Source organism: Podarcis erhardii (genome assembly GCF_964252035.2).
Source record: "Podarcis erhardii genome assembly, chromosome: 5".
Taxonomy (NCBI): Eukaryota; Metazoa; Chordata; class Lepidosauria; order Squamata; family Lacertidae; genus Podarcis; species Podarcis erhardii.
This window is the reverse complement of record NC_138509.1, coordinates 25,809,814-25,825,236: the sequence shown is the minus strand read 5'-3', so window position 1 is coordinate 25,825,236 and position 15,423 is coordinate 25,809,814. Positions and strand designations below refer to the sequence as shown.

The following is a 15,423-nucleotide window of genomic DNA, read 5'->3' as shown; positions in this document are numbered from 1 at the left end:
CTCACCCACGGAATGGGAAACTTATGAAGGAGCAACGTCTGAATAGGGCTGTTGGCACATGATTCTAGGTATATTCAGCCTTGCAAATCACTGGACAGCCAATGCATTATGAGACCCACATGGGAGCTATGGGGTACAGAAACCCCCATGGTTTGTCCCTGCAAGGTGGAGTAGTAACAGAATTGGCTGAATTTAAACCGTCCTTCTTTCCTTTAGCTCTCCCAAGCTCTATGTATGGGATAAATTAGAAACTACTACAGTGGAAAAAAGAGTAACAGTTCATCCCCACTGAATACCCAACTGTCAGACAGTGAGGCAAAGTTCTTGTGGGTCACTTTTTCAGTCTGCACTGCGAAAGTCCTCTCAGACTCTGCTGAGGTTACCTGCACTTTGCCAAAGGCAGAGGGAGTGGATTCCGGGAACTGAATTCTCATTGGAGAGATATCTTACAAAGTATGTTTGCTTTAGGTCCATTAAAATTATCCTCTCCCTCACGCCAGTTTTCGATTTTGTAGGTTTCGAAGATAAATGCTTTGGGTGGTGTTCAACTAAGATTTACCCTTTCTGTGCCCTTTCTGGGAGAAAAGCCAGATAGTGGGCCTATCTATTGCACTGCTACTGCATGGAATTTAGCCATGAGGAAGCAGCCTCTGTAGTCTGGACTGTAACTCAATATTAGAGCATCTGCTTTGCATGCAGAAGGTCCCAGGTTCAATCCCTGGCTTCTCCTGATACGTCTGGAAAAGATTACCTGTCTGAAACCCTAGAAAACTGCCACCAATCCGTGTAGACAATACTGAGCTCGATAGGGCAGTGGTCTGACTTGGGATAAGGCAGCTTCCTGTGTTCCAGAGCACGACAGAATGAACACGGCCGAGTTAGACGTGCTAATTTCAGTGGGTCTGCTCTGAGTAAAAGTTAGTTGGATACCACCCTTCTGTTTTTAACCCTTTCAATGAAATTGCAGATAAGAGCGAGATATAATTGCAGGGGGAAAGTCTACTTTTCTACACAGAGATTCCACCTCTCAAATCTTGCAACGTAAAACACTGTTTTCTGTCCCAGTCTGAGCACGTTTTGAGTGGCGCGGGTCACAAATGCTGCTCGTGCATGGAATTCCTCCAACTTTGTCATTACTCAGGAACCCATCTTTGAAGGAGAACTTCAACATTTCTTCCGCGTCTTTACCACTTTGCTGTAATATCTGACAGGAATCCCAGAAGGCCCAATGAGGTAAACATCGAATAAGTAGACTGTGCCTGCTTCAAGCCCGCTGATGGTTTCGGTTGTCACGGCTCGCCGGAGATTGAGATCGTGGAAGTATTTGCATAGCACCTTGTCGCCTTTTTGCCTTGAATCTGGCCCTGAGCACCTGTCGGCGTTCCTGGTTTCCATCCACACCTGGTCTTCCTCAATCTGTTTCTTGTAGACACAGTACTTGCTCATCTGCTGTGTGCCCAGCCAGGCGATGGTGACCGAATTGCAAGTCCTCAGCTTGCTGAATGACTTGATTTTCAAACTCTCTGGCAAGACTGGGAAGAAAGGCCTGTGGAAGAGAGAGGACACTTGTACCTTCACAGATGCGTTTGAAGGTTCTGTGGAACCCAAGTGCACCAGGTAAAGGTCTCCCGGCCTTCCCTTCAGCATGAAGTGCCTCAAGCCGGCAAAGCTCTCTGACATGAGCACTTTCCCACCTCTGGCTATCTCGACCCGTATTTGGCCACTGCAAGACTGAAAAGCAAACTGAACCTGCTTTTGCACAGCCTGGTACTGCAGATCATGGAGAGCTTGCTTCCTACCATCCAGGGTGAGCTGAATCACCTTCCCATCCTTTAGGATGGTGACTTTGGGCTCCGGCTCCTCGAGAGTTCGGGCAAAGGTTCCAGTGTAGGCAGCACTGGCGTTGGTGAGGAAGTTGACCACAAACACATCAAAGTAATACTGAGTGCTGGGTCTCAGGTTGGTGACTGTGTAGGTCTTCTTGGTGCCAACACATATCTGCCTCACCTCCCCATTGCCAGCTTTGCTAACAAGGCTCAGTTCACCGTTGGGCGAGATCATCACTTGCTGAGGGTCCAGGACATACGGGGACAGTGAGAGCGCTAACGCTTGCTGCGACGTCACCCCAGAAGGTCTTAGGGCTGTTTCTGCTGCGCATAAGCTCTTGTAGTTATGCCTTTCGTTTACCAGAAGACAATACTGAACATTTTCTTTGTGCTGCAGGGCTGTTGAACTCTGCTTCCAAGCCAGGGTTACCGTGGTGTGGCCAATGCCGATGACATCTATGCGTGGATCCGTTGGGAGTTCTGGATACAGGTGCTCAGAAGTTGTGTCTGTCGTTAGATACACCGTGATTTGGGTGTCTCTTTCAATGGACAGGAATTCCAGCACGTAGACAGCAGAATAGTAAGATGTCCCCATGTATGTCTCCACAGAATTGCCTCTGTAGCTGAAGAGAGTAGACACGGTCTTCATGGTCTTTGGAAACTTTAAGGCTTCCTGAACGTCCAAATCATCTGTCAATGACATATGGAAATGCAAAAATATTTAAAGTCACACTTCTTTGGGGGATGGGCAGAAATGTTCAGCTAGGTTTGGAGAACATTTTTCAGACTGAAAGCCTTGTTCCCTTCTGGGTGTCAGGGACTGAGCAGAAGAGGAATCAGCTTGACCCTTCCAGGGAGAAGGAAGAGGAAGGCAGTTTAGATTTACAACAGGGGGTTGAGGGAGGTCACAGCTCATACGCAGATGAGGGCAAAAGTTGAGAAATAATGGGAGAAAAGGAGGAGGAGGAGGAAGGGGGAAAAGAAACACCAAGGGGATGACAGCTGACGGACACAGTGTCTTTAGAAAGCATTCCATACCCCTCCTCCCAGAACCCAGCGAGCCTTGAAAGTAGGAGAGCAAAGAGCTCAAAGACAGAGGGCACAGAGCAGCACCCATAGGAGAGACGATGAGAGTGATGAATGAGGAAGTAGGAGAGACAGGGGGTGGGGGGTGGAGATTCACTTGGGACAAATATACCAGTATTTTTTTCTGCTGTCGGGAAGGAAAAATAGAGCCGAGCGATGTATCAACCATTATGAATAGCTAGCTAACATTGATGACCCTCCTAATCCATGGCCTTGCATGCATCTCTTACCACGTGCTGCTTTTCCAAGGTAGTTTGCTGAAGTCTTATGGACACGGATGCTCCACTCAATGGGGACATCGCACGGAGTCACTCTCACAGTGAATGGTGCAGAGGTCCTGCCTTTCTCTAAAACAAAATAGTACCTTGGAAAGAAGGGAGAAGAAGAGTCCTTGAGAGTCATTGTACACTGTAGGCTTCCACTAGAAGGGACATCCCTAGCAAGTTCGAGAAGATGCACACAGCATCAATGAGCTCTTCCCATTCACAAGTCTGGGAACTACAGCAGTGGATACTGAGGGGGGGCTGTGCCACTCACCTGACACACCAGGTAACATCTCAGCTCAAATCTGCAGACAACTTCATAAAACTCACAGCAACCACAATCCCAGTAGAGGGGCTCTTGCAAACTACTGCCACACATGCACAAGTCTTTTAATTTGTGACTGCTGAGACCGGCTGGGAGATTTGTAACATCGTCTGATCACGTAGTCGCATGCCTCACATCCGGACTTTTGTGAAGGTAGAATGTGTTTTCAAATGCTTTGGATGGGTGACTTCTATGTGATTAATAAGGTGTTGTTTTTAATGCGAGCCCCACTTTTTAGCAAGGATACTTATAAAATGGATTTTGTAAGTCCATTTCGAACAAATATTTTAAAATTCAACCCGTTGCTTCAGCTGAGGATAGATGCCATATTTTAAAACCACAACCGATTATCCCAATTTATTCTTTTCACATTTACTGCCCCTCTGAGAGTTCTTCTATGTGCTCTTGCGGTCATGCTATACATTATGTAACCTGGTAGCATTTACGTGGCCTTGCTCCTCTCCCATTCTCTGCAGTGCCTGTGTCTGAGGCAAAGCAGCTGGCTTTCATGTATGAATATGCATTGGATTTACAGGTGCTAATGTGATGAATTGGTGTCTCGGGGGAATAGCAGAGAACTACTGGTGACAGAGCAGAGAACCTCCTTGCAAAAATGGTGATAATAAAGAACTTCACATTCTGGTGCATAATACAGTTACTTGTAGAAACAATATATAATAGAAATATAATGAAAAACTGCAGATGAGATCTCTGCATTGTAACCCACAATTTCTTCAGATGAGATCTCTGCATTGTAACCCACAATGGGAGGGTTCCAGTTGAGATTGCAGCCAGTCGGCCACACTTTCCTTCAGGATACTATAAGTTGTTAGGGGCTCATGCAAGCCAGTTTCTTCTCTTTGCTTGTTTTTCTTTCCCAACTCTCTCTCAGTTTTCTGTGGCTCCTATGAGATAACTGAGGAAGCTAACATTTGCAGGGTTTGTGTTTGGCATCACTGCATTCCTCAGGAATACGTCCCTCTAGATTTGGCTCCAATTAAGATTTGGCTCCCTTAAGTTCTGCATTCACAGGAATGATTCCCTCACCCCCAGTACAAATAGAGCTAGCATTTTGTCAGATGTGGGTCTGCTTATCTATTCTTGAGGCAAAAATACGTAAAGAGCACAGATCACTTTCATTTCTGGAGATGAATAATGAAGAACTTTGTCCATCATCCCACCAACTGGAAGAGATGCAGTCTGCTGCTAAGGAATGTGGTGGTACCGTATTTTTCCGTGTATAAGACACCCCCATGTATAAAACGGCCACTATTTTTTTAAACCCAAAATTAAGAAATTAAGTTGTTTAGCTTTTTGGGGGGTTGGGGGAGGTCACTTCCACCAATCGTTCACCCGTCTGCCTGCCACTGCCGATCGCTTGCCACTGCCGATTGCACACTTCACCGCAGCCACCAGTTGTCTGCCCACCTTGCCACAGCCGCCAGTTGCTTTCCCAATTGCTGCAGCCACAGCCAATCGCCAGCAGGCCTTGCCGCACCCACCCAATCGCTGCTGCCAATCTCCTGCATGCTGCTGCCATTAATCGCACATCCCCCCTCTTCATTCACTATCCGTGTATAAGACGACACCCAATTTTTGCCTATTTTTTTTTAGCAAAAAGCGTCGTCTTATACACAGAAAAATACGGTACTTATTTCTGGAGGGTATGCACACAATGGAGCTATTTTGTTAGTTGTTTAAGCTTGCTTTTCTGACTGCTGTAGAGCGACAGTGTATAATTTTGATCTTAGATGGGGTGTGTTGCTTGCTGCAGATTTCATATTTTACCCGGATGCAACAAAAGGATGCACTCTCTCTGGTATTTCAGGGTTGTGCATTGGATGATGTCCTGTGTGGTTAGCAGATTTTTGTAAACAAATACTTGCTCTCTCTCTCCCCCCCGCTCCCGATGGTTAGTGGCTCTTTCCTTTTCTAAAGAAAAGCAGAGCAATACGTTTGGCACCAGCTCGGCTGCAGGAGTTGCTGGAAGGAGGCGTTCAAGGCACCACCCAACCATCTTAGGGAATCCACTCTGGATTTGTGCTGGGTTTACTCCTCAGCCTTTTCTTCTCCTGAAGATGTCCTGCAAGCCAGAGGAGGTTTAGGGTGTGGTGTGGCTGCAATAATTCGGATGAAATCAAAGGACATATTAGGCTCCCTTTACCTTTTGGGTATATCTTCCAAGAGGTGCACTGTGGTTTCCTTGCCATCTGCGAGGATGAATGTATGGTAAAAGTTGAGGAGCTCACTCTTGAAGTTTTGCTGTATGCTGTGCGCTACCTCTGTTGAATGGCAGAAGTACATGGCCAAGAGGAGCACTGGGGGCAAGCAAGCCTGGGACCCGGACATCGTGAGCACTGCAACAAGCAAGGAACACATTACCAAGGCTGGAGAAGATTTCTTAAATTCTATACCATGCTATTGAGAAACGACAGATCACAGATGACAAATAGCTCAGGCAGACCCTATTTGAGTTGAGTTTCATATGTAAACATACAGCAAACCTACTGTGTGATGCCTCCTCCGGCTGTTCAAACATACCTATTTATTAAAGCTTTCCATGGCCTGTGATTCCACTTGAATGGTTTCTAACTAATGCTGTTTTGACATGTTGTTTTTATTGGATTCGTGTGTGTGTGTGTGTGTGTGCGCGCGCGCGCATATGCATGCCAGACCTTCCAAGTGTCCCTATTTTCCAGGGACAGTCCCTGAATTAGAGAAGCCGTCCCAGTTTCTGATATGATCCCGGAATGCCCTGCTTTTCCTTAGGACGTCCCTATTTTTATTGGAGAAATGTTGGAGGGTATGGCATGCACACACATATACAGCACATATATGATAGAAAGACTGGTTTATAGGAAATTGTCTTATTGTACATCACCTTGGTCTTATTTGAATGTGGGGCAATATGTCAATCTTTTGAAAGAAGGAAAACAATATTCATACCCTGATGATGATGATGATGATGATGATGATGATTAAAATGTATATACCGCTCTACAGCTGCAGGTCTCAGGGTGGTTATAATAAAAGATCACAATATAAAAACACAAAATACATGATAAAAATACAAACAAAAACAGTCCAGTAAACCCCACCCCGGTCCCCAACACATTTTAAAAGGGCATTGGATGTCAATCAGCCAAAGGCCTGGTTAAAGAGGAACGTTTTTGCCTGGCACTTAAAGGTGTATGATGAACCAACTGAGCCTCCCTGCGGAGAGCATTCCACAAACAGGAAAGGCCCTTTCTTGTCACCCTCTCATGGAAGAGGCACATGAAGAAAGGCCTCAGAAGATGATTGCAGAGTTTGGGTAAGTTTATATAGAGGGAGGCGGTCCTTGAGGTATTTTGGTCCAGAGCAGCTATTGGTTCTTAGGGGTGCTAAATATTTTCCAGCCTGTGGGCCACATTCCCTTGCAGACTGGGTGCACTGGGTTTTACATCATTGTCTTTGAATGGAACTTGGTTTGGGAATGTTTTGAACTAATTGTCTGGATGTGTCCCAAGGTAGATAGAAGAGCACTGGAGTTAAGAAATTATGGGTGTGTGTGTTGCTGTCAGGGAACCAGGCAGAGGGCCTTCTCGGTAGTGGCGCCCGCCCTGTGGAACGCCCTCCCATCAAATGTCAAAGAGATAAACAACTACCTGACATTTAGAAGACATTTGAAGGCAGCCCTCTTTAGGGAAGTTTTTAATGTGTGACATTTTAATGTATTTTTAATCTTTGTTGAAAGCTGCCCAGAGTGGCTGGGGAAACCCAGCCAGATGGGCAGGATACAAATAATAAATTATTATTATTATTATTATTATTATAACTATGTCACCTAGCACGAGTGACGTCACAGGCATTGTTCAATAGGCACTCCTGCAGACACATCCCAGGCAACACGTCCAACCACAACCGATCCCACTTGCCATGGAAAAGAGCTGCATTTTCTATGGCAGAGTGCTGGTAATTTGCAATGTCTGGATGTTATATAATGAAGAAGCAAATGGCAGCACGTTTGTCACAACATAAACTGGTCATCCGGAAGGACCATTGCTTTAATTGATTAAGAGAGAGAGAAAATAGAGCAGCGTATGGGTCAGAGTGGGGAAAACTGCCAACTTCTGACAACCATTGTAGCTGCAGAGCAAAGTGTTGGTAGGTAGGGGGTGCTCTTAGAACAGTATCAATTTTGGGAGAAAGCCTCCTTAAACTGAACTGTAACACACAGTCAATAAATTAGCAAATTTGATTCACGAACAGTGGGAGGAGAGAGAATAAGCCATAAATACAGAAGAACAAAGAAACGACGTTTATTATTTAGCAGGTTTTTTTTTTTTTAAAGATCAGTAGATCAAATCCACTAACTGTTAGAATTCTGGTTAATATTTATGTCTTGAGTCTGTAGTAGTATCACTGCACTACATCTGAATTTGTAAGTCTGATCCTTGTCAGTGATGTATGGCAAGAACAGGCAATTTTCATCAGCCACGAAATGTGGCATCACATTCTGTCCTACCCCTCAAAAGCGATAGCATTTATGTTGCCTTCATAAAATATGAAGCAGGGAAGTAAATGGTTCATATAAAAAAAACAAAACCCTGTCCAAATATGAATGAACGATGCTTGCCAAATTCTTTTGCATCTCAATCACCTCAATAAGAATAACAGTATATTAACATTCTCACTATGTACTGATATATTCCTTTGGCAGTTTGTTTGCTCAATCCATATCTTATAAAGTCAACATAAATACTCAAACTTCTAAATCAACATGAACTTTAGGTTTTCCATACTTTAAAGGTAAACAGCAGTCACAGACCAAGCCTTCTTGCCTGGTAAAGACAGATATTGTAGGCTGATCTGAAATCGAATACCATCCCCATAAACCTACAAACCTATAAACAGATTCTTGGCAGTGAAAATAAATAAATAAATGCAAAATAAATCGAGAGGGAGGAACCCAACCATTTTACTGCACTTACCTTTAGACAGATGCTATCCTGGCAACTTTCTCTCTGTGCAGAAATCCAAATGAAACACTCTGACCCAGACTTTTTGAGATCTTCGCTGGCAGATGAAAAACACAACTGGGAAACCTGTTTTTATAGGACCGAACTGACTTTTCCATATGTTTCAAGCAGAAGGATTAAAAAAATAAAAGCTTTTAGTTTTATAGGCGAAGAGAGAAAAGTTCTTTTGTTTTTCTTTAAGCCTCTGCAATATGGATCTCCTCAAAACCAAACGGTCCCCTTCCTATACCTCTTGTACAAATATGTTACAACTTTGTATTTTGAGAGCAATTTTCTTCTTCTTCTTCCTTGTGGAAAGTGATAGGCAGGCAGCTCAGCTAGAAGGGAGCGCCATGCCCCCACGGTTGGCTGCTTAGAGAGTGGGTCTTTGACAGAAATGCAAAAGCGTGTCTGTGTGGGAGGTGTGTGTGTGTGTGTGTGTGCTCATTTAACCCTTTTGTAGTATTAGGTAGCCTACAGCCTGGTTATGTCCCCGCGTCATTTCAATTGGATGGGCAGGGACCTTTCCTACTTCTAAAGTGTTCTGCTATCAGCATTGCATCAGAGTCATTTGGAACTGGAGAACTCACTGTTCTTTGACAGTAAATATCAACAAACGTGAATAAATGGGTGGATTAAAAACAACAACACACACCTGTTGTATACATCTAAGCCCAAGCCTAAGGTTTGTAGAATGGGCACACAGGATGGAGAATCAGCTGGAAATTAAGAAGACCTTGCTGAGACAAAACTATCATATTAGGGGGGGGGGGAAGGTTTCAACCCCCATGATTCAGAGCAAAGACACTCCTAAAAGTCTATTGTGATAGCTTCAATAAAAATAAAATGGGTTTATCAGACCTGTAGGAATTATATTTAATTAAAACTTAAAATAATTTGCAGCTGGATTCTAAGCATGTAAGACCCATTTGTTCAATGGGACTTACTTCCAGATAAGTACACATGGGATTATTAATTAATTAATTAATTAATTAATTAAATTTCAGCTGAAGATCATAGGGCAATTCACAACACAAAAATACAAAATGAGAACACAAGATACATAATAAAACAAGCACAAACCAGCCAACCAACCCCCCCCATCAACACATTTAAAAGGCCAACATGTAATGAGTGTTTCAGGTGAGCCTCTCTGAGGAAAGCATTCCACAAATGGGAAGCCACTTCAGAAAAGGACCATTCTCATGTTGCCACCCTCCAGATCTCTTGTGGAGGGGGCACACGAAGAAGGGCCTCAGATGATGCTTGCAAAGTCTGGGAGAAGTTCCTGAGGGGAGAGGTGGTACCTTGAGGTACTGTGGTCTCGAGCCATATAAGGATTGATAGGGTCAAAATCAGCACTTTGAATTGGGGCCAGAAACAAATTTGCAGCCAGTACAGTTGGGCCAGGATTAACATTATATGCTCAAACTGTCTTGCCTGTGGGCAACCTGGCCACCGAATTATGGACCAACTGACATTTCCAAACCATCTTCAGAGGCAGTCCCAAGTATAATGGGTTGCAGTAAACTAACCTAGATGTTACCAGAACATAGTCAACAGAAGTTAGGCTGTCCGTGTCCAGATAGGGGCATCGCTGGGCCACCAGCTGAAGCTGATGAAAGGCACTCCACACCACAGAGGCCACCTGAGCCTCAAGTGACAGCAAAGGATCCAGGAGTACCCACAAACTATGTACCCGCTCCTTCAGAGGAAGTGCAATCCCATCAAAAGCAGGCAACCTCCCATCCATCTGGTCTAGAGAACCAGCCACTAACAGTGCCCGAGCCTTATCTGGATTGAGCTTCAGCTTATGGGTCTCTTGCATCCTTTAGCATATCTTCCATGTTGCCTTCTTCCTCTGCACACAATATGTTGTGGACCTTTCTTTAGGTTGCTCGCTGCAGAAATTAATGCACTCCCCCCCCCCCGAATGAATCTTGTCTAGTCACGTCTCAATTATCAGTTGTGATCCTATTCATATATGTAAAATTTGTGGCAGTCAGGTTGAGATCAGCTTGGGAGGGGTTCCAAAAGCTGGTTGACCTTCTGGCTGACCCACAAACAACACCTCAATGGATGCCCTGCTCCCTCAATATGGCATTGATGATCTGCATTAAACCAGGATTAAGATAGATAGATAGATAGATAGATAGATAGATTCTTTATTGTCATTACACAAGTGCAACATTGCACAAGTGCAACGAAATTGGATGCCATCCCTTAAAAACAACAAAAGCAAAACAACAACAACAACCAAACAAACCACATTCCAGCCACACCCACACCCACACCCATCAAACTCCCAGGTCACACTATCGAGTTACTGCATTTAAGAAGGCCACAGCTCTTGGATAGAAACTATTTTTCAGTCTATTTGTCCTTGACTTGATGTTTCTGTATCTCCTGCCAGAAGGCAGTAGTACAAACAGACTGTGTCCCGGGTGAGATGCATCCTGCAGGATATTGTTTGCTTTCCTAAGACAACGGGAACCGTACAGTTCTTCCAAAGATGGGAGGGGATGACCAATAATCCTTTGGGCTGTGGTTATGACCTTATTATTAAACACCCCATATGGATGCTCCTATTTAGTTAAGTGTATTTTGGCCTCCCCACATACTGCAGCTGGAAACCAAGGTTAAAATAAGTGGTGATGCTGCTGGGGAGATAGAAGCTAGGACCATGTAATGGCCATCAGATTTCATTTGGATTCAGCTTTGCTGCTTTGTAAAAACAGACCACCTCATCCCAAAACACTTCACAATCTGTATGATTTGATCCGGCTGCATCTGAACCCTCTGTGTTTCTCTCACTGTTGGGAAACCAGACAAATGTTTTATCCCATCCCACTTTGGACAGAAGTGAATTGTTATCAGACATGATAGCCCCTCCAAAATGGATGGAGTCTACCTATGTGTAGGAATATATTTCCAGGGACCTTTTTGCTTGACACCTTTTTAAAAAATTTCTCCCCCCTCCAAAGGAAAAAAAAGGAGGGGGAATGGGCTTTCCTGATGTTCTTATGTTCTACAATGCAAACATATAGAGATAATCTGGATCAAAAATCATATGTGAGTTTTTAAAGCGAGAATGTCTCAAACATTAAATCCTCGCTCTCCAGAGTGACAAATGTCCATGCATAGCACTTATCTATTCTCATTTTTCAAAACTCTGCCTCAAAAGGTTTATCTCAACCCTTCCGTTGGATAGGCTAGGAGTAGAGAACTTCTAGCCTTCCAGATATTGCTGTTTGATAAATTAAGTACAATATTAGATATAGAATTTTAAAAAGTACAATATATTTAATTTTGTACTTAATGTATCATACTGTGTTTTATGTATTCTGTTTTCTTTCCTCCGCAATTGGTTTTTGACCAAAATAAATAAATACCACAAGATATTGTCGAGATCTCAGCTTATCCTGCAAGATAGTCATGTTTTCAAGGGGGTAATAGAGGCCCTTCGCATTGCGACACAAGCACTGCCCTCATCTGAGGCAAGGCTCTGGCACTGCACTATAAATGAAGACATTTAAAAAGCAGATATCTAGTGCTGCTTCATAAAGAAGAAGCGTGCTGTTTCAGTGGCAAGCTCCCCCTTTCACTGAAAGGTGCTTCTTCAAGTTAAAGGAGCCCAGTCTGCTCCAGCAGCCTTTTACTCTGAGGACGAATGGGGAGATTCTGGTTGTACTGAGACTTCTGTGATGGAATCATCTGAGTTGAGAGGACAGCAATGTGACATCGCTGGGCTGGAAAGAGATGGTCTCATGATGAGCTCAGGACCACAATACCTCAAGGACAGCCTCTTTTCATATGAACCTACCTGGACCCTGAGATCATCTTCTGAGGCCGTCCTTCGTGTGCCTTCTCCATGAGAGGTCCAGAGGGTGGTATCATGAGAGCGGCCTTCTCTGCAGTGGCTCCCTGTCTGTGGAATGCTCTCCCCAGGGGAAGTTTGCCTGGTGCCTTCATTATACACTTTTAGGCATCAGGCAAAGACGTTCCTTTTTAACCAGGCCTTTGGTTGATCCAGTTTACAGCCTATGCCCTTTTATAAGGTGTTTTTTTTGGAGGGGGCTATTGGGTTGTTGTTTTTATTTTTAGTAGGTATTTTGTGGTTTTATATCTTGATTTTATTCTGTGAACCACCCTGAGACCCCCGGGTATAGGGCGGTATATAAATTCAAATCATCATCATCATAATCTTCTTCTAGTTATGCTTCTTGGTGTGGGCTCTGCATGCTATGATCCCTCTGACTCGGACTCCTCAGTCTGAAGAAGCAGGGTGTGACTCTCAGGATCACAACCCTTTGCTGCTCCATACCATGATGGCAAAATGAAATCATCTTCGGGTGTAGTTTTCAACCAAGTAACTAGCATTGTTGTGGAGAGGAGGGGCAGCTGCACTCAACCCTTCATATATTGAAGGTGAGCGTTTGAAATGGGGGACCTCCTGTACAGTGGTACCTGGGGTTAAGTACTTAATTTGTTCTGGAGGTCTGATCTTAACCTGAAACTGTTCTTAACCTGAGGTACCGCTTTAGCTAATGGGGCCTCCCGCTGCTGGCACGTGATTTCTGTTCTCACCCTGAAGCAAAGTTCTTAACCGGAGGTACTATTTCTGGGTTAGCAGAGTCTGTAACTTGAAGCGTCTGTAACCTGAGGTACCACTGTACACAATGAGGATTTTTATGTATTTTAGAACCCTGGAACATTAGAGCCCCAAAGTAGGAGATGCTCTCCATTTCAGAAGGTTGACCTCCAGTCCACGGAGGACAACACTGACATTGACAGAGGGGTTGGAGGTTAATGTACTACCCTCCCCCATTATATGTGTGCTGTATGTATTATAATGCCTGAAGGGATGTTGGATATCTTTGAATGGCACAATCTTCTGTCTTTTTGGGTACAACTTTTCCTGTCTAAAAAATAATAATAATAACCCCCTTTACAAATAATTCATTTTAAAGTGAATACTAATATTGTGCTTAAACACATGCTAACACACATAAGTACCTCATACAGCACATGAGAAATATTAACAGCATATAAGCAAATCAATAAGTTACTCACAGAAGCGTATAATTTTGTATTAATAATAAATAATATAACCAAATTCATTTTATCTACATAAATTTCTCCTTACTCGCAATCAATATTCAAGTGCCAAGTGTGCTTCAAAAACCTATTAATTTTAATAGAACTGGGAGGAACATTTACCTATAAACATCCAGAAGTATAAATTATTTCTGTAAATACGTTAAATATTAAATGTGCCTTTGCAAGCTACAGAGGAATTTGCCTAGCCAAGCTTTGAGCTGCTTAGAGTATACATTAACTTGTGTCTTGTACCTTAACTTGTACATTAGCTTGTGCCTATAAGCTTTGCTCAGTATCACCAGAAAGCTGCAACCCCCTTTTTTGCTTTCTGGAGTGTAGCTGTGTTTATTTCCATTGTATTCGAGTAGAACTTTACTTCTGGCTAACATTAATTCTTAGGGCTGCTGCCTTTGTCTCACCCCTGCGAGATCATGCGTTCCTCAACCTCCTCCTGAAAATTGCAAAAGATCACATAGCACTGTGTGTTACCCAGTAATCTGTGCATCATCTTAACAGGGTGATCCTATTTTTTGCTTCTGAGCTACAGTGTTGCTGTCGTACATGCAAATGGATTAAACTAACACAAACAGAACTAATCCTTTGCCCCACCCTTCAATAAATGCATGCACTTAAAGATCAACGCTAATGCATTCAATATACCACTTGAACAACAATGTTAAGTCCTTTTAATTACTACCCAAAAGCAGGGGATTTAAAAAACCAAATGTATAAATTGAATATAGGCTTGCCAAGTGCTGCTTTGCAGATGATGTATGCTTTTTTCTGTTTTGCAGCTGTGCGATTTGTGTTCACATTGTATTGTAATGTGTAATGGCCATTGGCTACAAACAATTGATGGGGGTGGGGAGATGATGCATGGCAGCTAGAGAATGATAAAGTGACTTTTGTATGTTCTAGGGCCTTTGAAAAGGGCAGTTAGTATCTCTCCCCCATGGGAGAAATGTGTGTGATCCTGATATAGTTTACACAGCTTACCATGAGGCAATATCCATGAGATTGTGTCTATTTACCGTATTTTTCGCTCTATAAGACACATTTTTCCCCTCCTAAAAAGTAAGGGGAAATGTGTGTGCATCTTATGGAGCTAATGCAGGCGGGAGGCTCTGCACAGCACTCCCTCTAGCTGTTCTGGCTTCGCTGTGCGAAGCCTCTGCAAGGGAGCGGGGAGCCTTCATCCTGCTGCCCCGTGGAGGCTTCATGCGGCTATCCCTGGCTTTTGCAGGAGGTGGGGGAAGGAACAGAGCGCTCCCTCTTAGCTCAGGATGCTTTGCGTTGCTTTCTTATTTCTTGTTTTCCTCCCCTAAAAACTAGGTGAGTCTTATCGTTCGGTGCGTCTAATAGAGTGAAAAATACGATACATCATGTCGATTATTTAAATAAAAAAATAAATGCTACTATTAATGACTTCTTCTTCATCATCATCTTCTTCTTCTTCTTCCCTGCCCATCTGACTGTGTTGCCCCAGTCACTCTGGGCAGCTTCCAGCACATTCAAAACATAATAAAACATTAAACATTTAAAACTAAGCAAGACCTGGTGATCTGCAGGCAAGGCTCATTCTGAGCTGGGCAAGCAGAGCTGCAGCCATTGCCAGGTGGCCAGGCAGGAGGAGACAAAGCAAGACCAGCAATGGGCAAGTAGCCCAGCTGAGTTGACAAGCAGGGGTAAAGGTAATGGACCCCTGGACAGCTAGGTCCAGTCAAAGGAGACCATGGAGTGTGGCGCTCATCTCGCTTTCAGGCTGAGGGAGCTGGCGTTTGTCTGCAGACAGCTTTCCAGGTCATGTGGCCAGCAGGACTAAA

At 43.8% G+C, this 15,423-nt stretch overlaps 1 protein-coding gene across 1 annotated transcript; it reads right to left on the bottom strand.

The window, feature by feature from the left end:
* Window positions 1-757: 757 nt before the first annotated feature.
* LOC309341852 (protein NDNF-like) lies at window positions 758-8,849 on the bottom strand. Its single transcript, XM_081861695.1, has 4 exons — window positions 8,474-8,849; window positions 5,665-5,857; window positions 3,143-3,276; window positions 758-2,516 (listed from the first exon to the last, which is right to left on the bottom strand). The coding sequence occupies exons 2-4, from the start codon at window positions 5,847-5,849 to the stop codon at window positions 1,165-1,167; spliced, it is 1,671 nt and encodes a 556-aa protein (XP_081717821.1). The 5' UTR covers window positions 5,850-5,857; window positions 8,474-8,849; the 3' UTR covers window positions 758-1,164.
* Between the last annotated feature and the right edge of the window lie 6,574 nt (window positions 8,850-15,423).

Bases quoted from the DNA above. Each gene is read 5' to 3' on its own strand.
- LOC309341852 (XM_081861695.1), bottom strand. From the start codon at position 5,849: ATGTCCGGGTCCCAGGCTTGCTTGCCCCCAGTGCTCCTCTTGGCCATG. The intron at 3,277-5,664 runs GTAAAGGGAGCC...CTTCTTTCCAAG, and splicing joins TTGGAAGATATACCCAAAAG to GTACTATTTTGTTTTAGAGA. The intron at 2,517-3,142 runs GTAAGAGATGCA...TGTCATTGACAG, and splicing joins CCTTGGAAAAGCAGCACGTG to ATGATTTGGACGTTCAGGAA.